The sequence below is a fragment of the Frankliniella occidentalis genome, unplaced genomic scaffold, assembly GCF_000697945.3.
Source record: "Frankliniella occidentalis isolate FOCC.00 unplaced genomic scaffold, Focc_3.1 Scaffold5826, whole genome shotgun sequence".
NCBI classification, from domain to species: Eukaryota; Metazoa; Arthropoda; class Insecta; order Thysanoptera; family Thripidae; genus Frankliniella; species Frankliniella occidentalis.
The window spans coordinates 1-11,745 of record NW_026272862.1 but is presented as its reverse complement, the minus strand read 5'-3'; the positions used below and the strand labels follow the sequence as shown (position 1 = coordinate 11,745).

The 11,745-nt window shown below is 56.5% G+C and overlaps 2 protein-coding genes across 2 annotated transcripts; one reads left to right on the top strand and one right to left on the bottom strand.

The window, feature by feature from the left end:
* Positions 1-203: 203 nt before the first annotated feature.
* On the top strand, positions 204-10,038 carry LOC113202072 (sodium-independent sulfate anion transporter). Its single transcript, XM_026416135.2, has 9 exons — positions 204-407; positions 4,626-4,805; positions 5,314-5,555; positions 5,682-5,877; positions 6,163-6,383; positions 6,566-6,911; positions 7,909-8,211; positions 8,297-8,761; positions 8,896-10,038. The coding sequence occupies exons 2-9, from the start codon at positions 4,628-4,630 to the stop codon at positions 8,943-8,945; spliced, it is 2,001 nt and encodes a 666-aa protein (XP_026271920.1). The 5' UTR covers positions 204-407; positions 4,626-4,627; the 3' UTR covers positions 8,946-10,038.
* A 234-nt stretch (positions 10,039-10,272) lies between these two features.
* Positions 10,273-11,689, bottom strand: LOC113202073 (tubulin alpha-3 chain). Its single transcript, XM_052277124.1, has 2 exons — positions 11,182-11,689; positions 10,273-10,955 (listed from the first exon to the last, which is right to left on the bottom strand). Exons 1-2 carry the CDS (start codon positions 11,629-11,631, stop codon positions 10,659-10,661), a joined length of 747 nt encoding a protein of 248 aa, XP_052133084.1. The 5' UTR covers positions 11,632-11,689; the 3' UTR covers positions 10,273-10,658.
* Positions 11,690-11,745: the final 56 nt, after the last annotated feature.

Here is an 11,745-nt window from a genome sequence, read left to right as displayed (position 1 = left end):
GCCACCGTCACTACCGTGTGTATGTGTGTGAGAGTGAGTGTGTGTTAGTGAGAGCTCGGGTATCTCGAGTAGCCCACGTGCGGGTGTGTGTGTGTGTGAGTGGGACAGTTCGGCCGGGGTCCACCAGGGGGCGCGCGCGGCTGCGGCGGCGGCGCGGAGCTGTCGCGCCCGCCGGCCGAACCGGCCCGGCAAACCAACCTAACCTCGTCGCTGGGTGTAAATATTGGAGCCACTACTCGATACCGTGTCCCCCCGCGCGGGTCGCTCTCAGCAGCAGCACAAGTGTCACAAGCGTTCGATCCTCCGCCGCGCAGCTCTCACTCTGGCCTGGACCGCGGGCGGACCCACCCCGACTACCGTTTGCTGAAGCGCCACCACTACTGTTTCCCCTCCGGAAAGGATTTCGAGTGAGTGACTTATTTCTCTGCGATCCGCGGGAGGCCAGTCTCCTCTCTCACCGAGATTCAGCTGGTTTGCCACCTATACAACAAAACGCGAGTTTGAGAAGAGAAAATGGGGTAGTAATTTCTCCGCCGTCTCGTTTTGGTCTTCTGGTTCTTTCCCTGCTCATAAGTTGAAACCAAAAGCAGCACACCAAGAAGAGAGCTTTCACCAGGTGGTCGCAGTTTTTTTTGGTGTTGGTGGAAGAGACGGCGTACTTAGGGGAGGCGGACCGTGGGCTTGCAGTAGGCAAAGGCAGGGCGGGCGCCAGGCGAGGCGCCCGGGGGGTAGGCAAGCGCGCTGCACCGCAGCGGTGCACCCGGCCTACCCTCTACCCCTCGAGTCAGCGCGGAGCAGAGCGCAATCGGCCCGCATTTTCTCGGTCGCTCATTTCCTCGTTCGTTTTCTTTGTTTTGTTCTTCCAGTTGTCTCCCTCGATAACCCACCGTGCACGGTTCGTTTTAAGAGCAGTGTGCCGCGAACATGTTGTGTTTCTTTTTCCCCCCGCGCCCTCCCGCTCCCATTTACGGCGTCGACGCGTCACTTGTCTCGCGACATCGCGCGCCCAGCCGACTTTTACTACGGTATGGCGATTAGTCGACCGTCAAGTTTCTGCTGCTTGGAAGTGTTACTTTTTTGTCATAGTTTTATTCTCCATCTCTCTCTCTCTCTCTCTCTCGACGCAAAATATCGACTCATCGATTGCCGTAAAAAAAGGTCCCTGTCTCTGGCCGGTACCCATTAGGTAGGGTCCGGGCAGAGGGGAAATGAGTCGCCTCAAAGTTGGAGTAGAATTCGAATGGCGCCGTCTAATTTTTCGCCACCGAGATTCTCTGTCCTCTTTATTGCTGTTGCTATGAGTTTTGGGCTGTCTCATCATTCTTCCCAATACGTATCTCGTTCTTCCTCGCAACGCTCGTAGGAAATAAGTTGCACATCACTCTGCCATTTGCTGCGTAAAGTGGAAGTGGAGGTCGCGTTAATGAAAATCATGACGTTATTTCATTACTCTGGACGTGTATTTCATTGGCTAGAACAATAAGACGCTGCACAAATTTGTGCTCTTCGTACTCGAGGAAGCGAGGGAAAAGGGAAAAGAGCAGGGGTATCACGGCAACCCCGTGCAAAATGTCATAGATTGTTACTGAAAAAGAAGGAAAGGACGGATGACGCATGTTTTTAGCTATAGTTTGCAAAAATGGCACTTTTTTTGTCTTTTTGCCTTTTGCATGTCAAAAATAACGATAAAGAAATAAAATAACTGCCGAAGATCCATTTGGGCGATGAGTCGTGACAGATTCGTGTCCACGAAATATGCCCTTCAAAAAAAAGGTGTCTGTGTTGGGGAAATACAAAATACCAGGTACGGCGGGTACCGCAGAGGGAGTATGCTCGCTGCCTCTACGATATCATTTTTTACCCGCGCCCGGATGGGCAAGGGACGGCAGCTCGGCGCACCATAGGGCCGCGCAGGGCAGGGCGAGACGGGGCAGGTTGTTGGCGCCCAAAGGTTTGGCAACGCGTTCGGAACGGAGAGAATTAAAGGCAAACTAAAAATAATACACAACTTTGCCAATGTGCGCACGAGGCTCTCTCGCTCGTCTGGCGGGCCGTCGTCGTCGTCGCGGACCCGCGCCGCCCCGCGCGCACGATGCACCGGTCACCTTCACTGCCCCGGCGGCGCTGAACCTTTCGCTTGGCCCGGGCAAAAGCGTGCCCTTCTTCCCATCACCCGCGTCGTCGTTGCCTTCCGGAAGCGATGGGGGGCAGGCGCGACACGTGATGTGATAGACGCGACGATAGAAACCGACCGAAACCGCCTTTCCTATCCGCATCTCTCTCGTCTTGTCATTCACATAATTTATCATCCGTCAAAACTTTGGGGCAAAGCGTGTGGAAATTGGACCGCGGCGGGTAACCTTTGGCTGAGCCAAGGCGGCGGCGGCGGCGTCGTCGTCGTCGGCGGGCGCGCGGCACTATCTTGGACATCAAATCAGTGTCACGGTCCCGCGGGGCGGGGCGGGGCGGGCTGCAGCGCGGCGGCCGCGGGGCGAGGGCGGGGTTCAGCGAACGCATCTCTCTGCTCGGCGCGTGCCGGCGCCACCACTGCCGCCTGCAGGCGCGCGGCGTGCCGCGGAGCCAGATGCGCGGGCACGGACGGGTCGCGGGCGTGCCAAACCTCCCGTTATCTTTTCATTTACACCTCAATCAGCCCATAATTTCTCTTGATCTGCAAGTGAAAAATGTGCACCTCCATTTTTATTTAAAAAATTTACCGTTTTAATTTTACTGTTGGAATGCATAATTACGATTTGATGTCGACGTTTTTAAATTTTTTCCTACAACTGATTCTTTTCTTGTTTCGTTGTAGTGCACAGCCAAAACATTTTTGTAAAATATAATATTTTGCGCACAAAAATAAAAACTGTCTTGGACTGCTCAATTCTCCTCCTGCCAGTGCGCTTCCTCGTCGTCCTTGTCGGCGGCGCGGGCGTGGCGGGGCGCGGGAAGGGGGCGCCGGCTCGCACGCCATCGCCCTAACGTCGCGGATAATGTGGGTCATTCGGAGCGCACGCTCGCGAGCTCTCCGGGAAGTATACAGCGACTTTGCTCCCGCTTCATCTGCTTTCTCCGTCTCGAAAAAACGTGTCTTGCCAAATTCTGTGTGATTACGACGTGCGATGAGCTGCGCCGCCGACAAGGCCTCCAAGGCCTCCCGCTGCTCCTCCCCGACGACGGTGGTGCGTCGACCCCGCCCGCTGCTGCCCCGCCCCGAGGCCACCCGGGGTGTGTTCGGGGACGCGCGCCGCCACGTGGTGTCCGATAGGGTGTACTGTCGGTTGGAGCGGGGCCCGGCCGGCACTGGTGGTGTGCGCCGAGGACGCCGACGAGGAGGAGGCGTCGGGTTACTGACCAGAGACAATGCAGTCCCGGCTTGCGCTATGCGCGTTCAGCCCGCATGCCGCCCGCGCTGTGCACACACACAGGCCCGCCGCCGGTTGATAAGTCCGCGCCGTGCGTCGCCGCGTCGCTCCAGAGTCCCCGGCGACGCGACGCCGTCACCATGCAGGTCACACCTAGCCGCGTCATTAGAATGTAAACTGCTATTAATCGTTTCTCTGGAGCAGCAGCCAGTGGCTGACCTGATTTTCCGTTCATCGTGCGCACACCTTTACAAGTCCTCTGGTGCCCGCCGCTCCTCCCCCCGCCGCTGCGGCGCGCGCGCGCTCGCTCAGGCAGCGGCCCGCGCCCGTGGGTCGCACCGCTTGGCACGCGCCCAGCCGCACCGCCGCGGGCACCGCCAGACACACTTTATAACCGCGATCGCTCCGACGCGACTCCCAATATTATTGTCTGGCCGCGACGCTGCACTTCGCCCCCGCCGCGGGTACATCGTACAGTTGTTCTTCTTTTGGTCCAGCGGTCCGCAGCAGCATCCAGAAGCATAGCAGCCTCCTCCAGTGGAAAGCTATCCCCGCGCTCTCCGCGTGCTTACCGCGTGGCTTGCTTTGCCGGGGCAGCACGTGGGCGACCGGTCCGGGCCCGCGGCACCCGGCACCAACGCCTCGCCAAACATTATGAGTCAGGACCCGCGGGCATGCCGACGACGTCGGCATCATACAGTACCGGCCGCAAAGCGAAACCGATATACAAGGAATGCAGCAGCAGGTTCCAAACCTGCTGCTGCTCGATAATTTTGTTTTCAATGTCAGAGAGAAGCAGGACGTAAAGGCGAAACAAAAGTTATGAGGGGGGGCGAACGAGATAGACGAGACGATATGACACAATTCACGCCGTGTTTGCTTGTGCAAAGGCGCTGTTTGTCTAAGAGGGCATTAAGTGGTCGGCTCAACGGGCTTTACGTCCCGTTTGCTCGGGCGGGTACCCGTCATGCTATCCGGTTTTTACCCGGGTATCACCCACACGTCGAGATAGCAGCGCGCGCAACCGACTACCGAGTACTCAGTTCTTGTCGTACGTGTGTGTGTCGGGCGGGTGTGGATTTGCACGGCACACAACATTGGCACCAGAGCCAACAAACAACTCGAGAAGGAAAAACAAAAGGGGTTAGAGACAAGGGTTGACGAGGTGCTGATACGCGTGTATAGTCCCTTTATCACCTTTATTTCATAATGCAAATTAGTAAATAAAGACGAGTAACGTTTATTTCCTCCTTTCTTCAGGAATGACGCCAGGCGGCAGCACCGACAAGCTGGAGATGGGGATGGGCGGCGGCGACAACGCGCCCCCCACCCCCACACCGTCGGCGGGCTCCACCCCCACCGGCACCCCCATCGTCAAGCCCCAGAGAAAGTACTCGACGAGGACGCCGGCCGTGTATATCGGAAGCACCGACTTCATACGTGAGTTTAAACTAAGAAAAAGTCAACGATTCTTTTGAATAACTCCGAAAAGCGCGACAGCCGACTAAACGGGCCCGAGTGGTGGGCGCCTGGGAGGTAGGCAAGACTTTTGCTGTCGCCGCACCGGTGCACTGCGGGTCTGCCTATGCGCCCCTGGCCGGCAGCCGCCGCCGGCGCCGCCGCGCGCTTTCCTCTCTCTCTCTCTGATTGCTAAGCCGCTCTCTTCCCTCTCGGAGTCGAGGGCTCTTCTCAGACCTAATTCGTCGAGATTTGCCGACCTTTGCGTTTTATTTTTAAACCGTGGATGCCTTCTTATCTCCCCCCGAGTACTGCGCTACAATTGCACATCAGCATGTGGGCGTGGAAGGGAAAAAGACAAAAGGGCATAAACAAAATGAAAACGCCGCTGATTGCAGTGGTTCTAATCAAATCGCGAGGTTCCCCATCGGTGTCTTCTCACTCAAAACCTTCGCATTTTAATCTGGAGTGTTGACTGTTTATTTCGCAGTGGAGGAGGAGGTGGAGCGCGGCCCTACGGAGAAGCTGCGGGCGGTGGTGCCCTGGGTGAAGCAGCGCGTGCGCCGCGCCTGCACGCGCAAGATGCTCTACCGCCGGCTGCCCATCCTGGACTGGCTGCCGCGCTACAACCGCAGCGACTTCCTCGGCGACCTGGTGGCCGGCATCACCGTCGGCCTCACCGTCATCCCCCAGTCGCTCGCCTACTCCAACGTCGCCGGCCTTCCGGCGCAGGTGAGTTTGGCCCCCGAGCCGGTGGGCCTGAACTGGCTTTCAGACTGTGATTCTGGCGTTTTTGCGCTTTCTTGATTACCGTCCTCGGACTGTCCCTAAGTGATTATCCTCGCTAATGCCCCGCAGTACGGCCTCTACGGCTCCTTCCTCGGCTGCCTGCTGTACATCTTCCTGGGCAGCTGCAAGGACGTCCCCATGGGCCCCACCGCCATCACCGCCCTGCTCGTGTACCAGAGCGTCCACGGCGCCGGCCCCGAGTACGCCGTCCTCCTTTGCTTCCTCACTGGCGTAGTGCAGCTGCTCATGGGCATCCTGGGCCTAGGTGAGCATCCTCTGCTACCACATGTTCCTCGCTGGCGTATAATGTGGAACGTTCGACCCGCCCCGCCCTGTTCCCGGTCCCGCTCATTTTGTTTGGCGGCCGAAATGGAAATGTCGTTAAGTGACAGGGACAGGGGAGCACAGCGTCGGGCTCGAGTGAGGTCCAAAGAGTTGTGCGCGCGGCGCGACGCCCCACGCGCCACTTGAACGAATGGCGCGTCATTCAAATTCAGATGGCCATTCCTTTTGCCAAGTGCGACGCATCATTGACGCCATTCAATCGCAGGGTTCATCATCGACTTCGTGTCGGGCCCGGTGTCGTCGGGCTTCACGTCGGCCGTGGCCATCATCATCGTGTCGACGCAAGTCAAGGACATCCTGGGCATCAAGGCCAGCGGCTCCACCTTCGTGTCCATCTGGACCAGCGTGTTCGAGGACATCCAGAACACGCGACTGTGGGACCCCATCCTCGGCATCATCTGCATCGTCGTGCTGCTCCTCATGCGGGTGAGTAACCGACCATGCGTCCTGCGGACACCTTCCTCTGCGAGGGGGGAATCATTCGCGTTTTGTGTTGTACCCCAAAAAATAATTTTAGAATAGGAAACGGTCAAAAATTTTAAAAGAAAAACACTCACAAAATTTCCAGGAACCTTTGTGTAACGAGTGCCTTGTTTCTCCGTCTGCAGATGGTGGCTAACGTGGAGCTGGGCCCCAGCGACTCGGAGAAGCAGTCCCGGGTGCAGCGCATCATCAACAGCAGCCTCTGGCTGATCGGCACCTCCCGCAACGCCATCCTGGTGGTGGTGACGGGCGTGCTGGGCTACCACTTCGCCAAGGACGGCGCCGAGGCGCCCTTCAAGGTGATCGGCAACATCCCGCCGGGCCTGCCCACCTTCCAGGCGCCGCCCTTCTCGGTCGTGCGCGGCAACGACACGCTCGGCTTCGTCGACATGGTCACGGAGCTCGGCTCGGGCATCATCGTGCTGCCGCTCGTCGCCCTGCTCGAGAACATCGCCATCTGCAAGGCCTTCGGTGAGTCGGACGGACGGAGAGAAATAAGAGTAAAACTTCCCAAATGGCTCCGGTTCTCACCCGAATGGCGTCATCCTGGCGGGCGCGTAAACAATGCCCGTGCGGTGCGTGCGTGCGGGTGCGCTGGGACGTATTCCTTGTTTACCGTTCGAAACGGGGGAAGTTCCTGGTTGAGTCCGGGTCGGGCGATCGCGACTGTCACCAGAAACCGACAGAAACCTGTTGACCCACCCGCCAGGCCAGACTATGTCGCTCAATAGGAGAAAAGGTGAGGGAAGGGGGTGAGGGGAGGGGGAAGACCATAGGGGCGCACTGCCCTCCGCGCTATCGCCTGCCCATCACGCGCGTTCTGCTTTACGCGTCGCCGTATGAATCCTAATAGAAAGGAGGCGAAACGGACGTCATAGCATCGTCCGAGGCATCGCCCGACCCGCGGGGCCCTGCGGCGCCCCGCCGCGCCCCAGCCCATAAGGCCCATGAGCGGGGCTCACTTTGTCGCGTCTTGTGCGCCGCCCCAAGGTCGGCACCAATAGCGGAGAAGCGCGGCAGCAGCATCCCATGACGGGCGCAGTCGCCACGTTATGCAACGCCCTGGACTTGTCTTTCTCTTCCACTCTTTCTCCTTCTCTTTTCTCTCACCAACTCGTCCATCATCGCCTTACTTTCTTTGAGTGTCGTGTAAAGCCCGTTCGGTGGGCGTGAGTCACAACTTGAGGGAGCAGCAGGGTGGGCCGGGCCGTCGTCGTGACGCGTGCGCGGTTGTGCGTGCGCGCGAGGTGGGTGCCCGTGACGCGGGACGGGGCCGGTCACGGGCAGAGGACAAGGGCGCCGGCTTGGCGAGGGCGCGGGGCGCGGGACTTCTTGCGCCCGTGCCAGACACGGCGGCTGCCGCGGCCGCGACCCCCGGTCCATCCACACCACTGTCGGGACGCACCTGCGCCCGTCGCACCCCGACACGCTCATGACGTCCCCGTGACGCGCCCCGTCTGTGTTTCAGCCAACGGCAAGACGGTGGACGCCACCCAAGAGATGCTGGCCCTGGGCGCGTGCAACATCGCCTGCTCCCTGGTGCAGGCCTTCCCCGGAAGCGGCTCCCTGTCCCGCTCGGCCGTCAACAACTCGTCCGGGGTGCGCACGCCCCTCGGCGGCCTCTACACCGGCCTCCTCGTCATCCTGGCCCTGCTCTTCTTCACGCCGTACTTCGCCTACATCCCCAAGACGGCCCTCGCGGCCGTCATCATCGCCGCCGTCGTCTTCATGGTGGAGGTGCGCGTCGTCGCCCCCATCTGGCGGTCCAAGAGTGAGTATCCCGTACCGTACATCCCCCGCGAGCACGCACCCTGTCCTTGCCCCTACGGTCGCTAACGCCACCCTTCTGCCTCCAGAGAGCGACCTGATCCCCGGCGCCGTCACGTTCGTCGCTTGCCTCGTGCTCGCCCTGGAGGTGGGCATCGTGATCGGCATCGGGACGAACCTGGTCTTCATTCTGTACCACGCGGCCCGGCCCAAGATCTCCATGATCATCCTCAAGAGCCAGGGCGGCGTCGACTACATGCTGCTCACGCCGGACCGCTGCCTCATCTTCCCCTCCGTGGACTACGTGCGCAACATCGTGACCAAGTACTCCATCAAGCAGAACAACCCCGTGGTCATCGACTGCTCGCACATCTACGGCGCCGACTTCACGGCCGCCAAGGTCATCGAGTCCCTGACGCAGGACTTCTCCCGCCGGGGCCAGACGCTCTTCTTCTACAACCTCAAGCCCTCTGTGGTGGCCGTGTTCGAGGGCTTGCAGCCCCAGGACTTCCACGTGTACTACAACGAGGCCGAGCTGGACGAGCTGCTCAAGAGTGAGTAAGCGGCCTCGGCCGCCCGAAGCTTAGGCAGTCGATCGTACTCGCCGTGCGTCACCGGCCGCGAGGCCACGTCGCGCCACGACCGTGGCCAGCCTGCTAATGCCCACCCCCGTTTTTCTGACCCACAGAGTACCAGAAGCCGACGCCCCCGCCGAGCTCAATCAGCATCCAGCTATGACGCTAGCGCGCGATACAGCGGCTCCAGGTGGTGCCAGGTGGCTCCAGGTCACCGATTCAAGACTGCACGGCGTTGCGGGCCTTCGTGGCTCCAGACTGCGCCACGTTATTTATTTTCCTTGTTACTCAGGGCCGAGTGTGTAGAGGATCTGTGATTGTCGAATAATGAAGTTTTGGGGAAAGGGTATTTTTGGGGGTGAGTTAGTCGCATGATAGGCTCATGCCTTACATACGGGGGGATGGAAACCTTACCCAATGGGTTTAAGGCGAAGTTTTGGTGTTTTGTCATGTATGTGATATGGGGGTGAATGAGCCCTCATTGTTGAGGGCACATTTATTTAAGTATCAGTATTACCTATAAAGTAGTTAAAGTTGTTCACCAAAGCAAATACTTTGCAAGCAGCATAGTATGAATTTGGTTTTTATTTTATGAAGTGAATACTCTGTGATTTTAGTATATGATGCTCCTGAGGTCAGAAGAGAATTAAGTCTTTTTGGTTCTCGATTCTTTGGAGTCTTGACAAACTCTAAGTGCTTCGTACAGAAAGCAAAATTAAAAGACCTCATATTGAATCTTGTCTATAATAAAACTGTGAGTTGATAAATTTTCAAATCAGATTGCAAGGTCAGTCAACAAAAAAGATTTTGAAGACATTTGGACCTCTGACATCATTCCTAGAAAAATTCAATCAACCATCATGTTTCTGTGATTTGGTGGGTCAATTAATAGAATATTGTTAATATTGCTGTGTCAAATGTACCTATGTAGTGTCTTAAACAAAACAAGCTTTAATGTTTTTAGAATAGTAACTTAGTGTGATGGCATTTTAATTAGCAGCCAAACTAACGACTTTGTTTCCAAATGGTAGGAACAGATATCAGTTATATGGTTTCCGATGAAGTGCATTGATAATGTCAGTATTTAAAGACCGCAACTTCCTTCTTTAGATTAATTAAAATTAAAAAAGCATGAATGTTCCTTGTTCATCTAATTATTTTTCATCTTTAAAATTAACCAGCATGAGAACAAGAAATGATGTAACTGAAACTGTCACTGCTCAAAAAATAAAGTCCATCTTCTTGTCTAGTGTAAATCCGTTGAACAAGTTTCATTTACAGCCATAACATTTTTTGAAGCAGTTTCTGTAAACTGCTACTCCTATACATGCAAAGCACACAATATCATTAGTCGGTTGATATGTGATTGATTATCAATCTGACGATGAGATACCATGCAGACCATCATATTATTTTTGATTTTTCAAAAAAGAAAGAATAGCGTGATTCATGACAGAAAAAATTAGTTATTTTAATAATTAATACTCAAATTCCTTAAAAACAGAAGTTTATTGTTGTTTCATTAGACATTAATAGATGCAAGTCAAGATATTACAGACAGACTTAAATCGTAGACTTACACCCAACAAATGACTAGGTCGTTAAATTTTCACACAATAGCATTATGACCAAATTGCACCTCTGAAGGTTTGTTAGACATTACACGCATACAATGTTAGACCAAAAATTTTGACAAATAAGTCAGACGGCAAAAAAAAAATATAAAAAAAATATGCAAGTGGGGCACAAAAGTTGAATCCGACAAAGCTACCCTGCCACGGAATTCAAGCGCAAGGGGTGAGACCCGTGGCTCGAGGGTGCCTGCCATCACTGCGACACAAACCTTCAGAGCGAGCTGTCCGACGCACACAGGTCTCTAATACTCCTCGCCGCCCTCGCCTTCGGCCTCTGTCGAGTCCATGCCGACCTCCTCGTAGTCCTTCTCCAGCGCGGCCAAGTCCTCGCGCGCCTCGGAGAACTCGCCTTCCTCCATGCCCTCGCCGACGTACCAGTGCACGAAGGCGCGCTTGGCGTACATCAGGTCGAACTTGTGGTTGAGCCGCGACCACGCCTCGGCGATGGCCGTCGTGTTGGACAGCATGCACACGGCCCTCTGTACCTTGGCCAGGTCACCGCCGGGCACCACCGTGGGAGGCTGGTAGTTGATTCCCACCTGCGACAAGGAAGGAGAACTAGGTAAGTGTCGCTAGTCATAGAAAATGTAAATACAACTTTGAGGTGGCCGAAACCGGCCGAAACACACCCAAAGGGTACCGTACCGCATGCTGGTGCGCGGACGGGTTGCCTACCCGCAGTAGCCGTAAGGCGCCATGGTAAGAGACAAACCCACCCGCGCACAAGTACAAAGTCCGATACTTTTGGAACCACCTGGTACGCACCTTGAAGCCGGTGGGGCACCAGTCGACGAACTGGATGGTGCGCTTAGACTTGATGGTCGCGATGGCGGCGTTGACGTCCTTGGGCACCACGTCCCCGCGGAACAGCATGCAGCAGGCCATGTACTTGCCGTGCCGGGGGTCGCACTTCACCATCTGGTTGGCGGGCTCGAAGCAGGCGTTGGAGATCTCGGCCACGCTCAGCTGCTCGTGGTAGGCCTTCTCGGCCGAGATGACGGGCGCGTAGGTGGCGAGCGGGAAGTGGATGCGCGGGTAGGGCACCAGGTTGGTCTGGAACTCGGTGAGGTCGACGTTGAGCGCGCCGTCGAAGCGAAGCGAGGCCGTGATGGACGACACGATCTGGCCGATGAGGCGGTTCAGGTTGGTGTAGGTGGGTCGCTCGATGTCTAGGTTGCGGCGGCACACGTCGTAGATGGCTTCGTTGTCGACCATGAAGGCGCAGTCCGAGTGCTCCAGCGTCGTGTGCGTGGTGAGGATGGAGTTGTAGGGCTCGACCTAGGGGAGAGGAAAGGGCAGTCAGAATGGGGATTTGAGGAGGTGGGGGGG

Excerpts from the sequence above, each read along its gene's own strand:
- LOC113202073 (XM_052277124.1), bottom strand. The coding sequence starts at position 11,631 with ATGGTCGACAACGAAGCCATCTACGACGTGTGCCGCCGCAACCTAGAC. Across the intron at positions 10,956-11,181 it reads GGTGCCCCACCGGCTTCAAG|GTGGGAATCAACTACCAGCC; the intron begins GTGCGTACCAGG and ends TCCTTGTCGCAG.
- LOC113202072 (XM_026416135.2), top strand. The coding sequence starts at position 4,628 with ATGACGCCAGGCGGCAGCACCGACAAGCTGGAGATGGGGATGGGCGGC. Across the intron at positions 5,556-5,681 it reads TCGCCGGCCTTCCGGCGCAG|TACGGCCTCTACGGCTCCTT; the intron begins GTGAGTTTGGCC and ends AATGCCCCGCAG. Across the intron at positions 6,384-6,565 it reads TCGTGCTGCTCCTCATGCGG|ATGGTGGCTAACGTGGAGCT; the intron begins GTGAGTAACCGA and ends CTCCGTCTGCAG.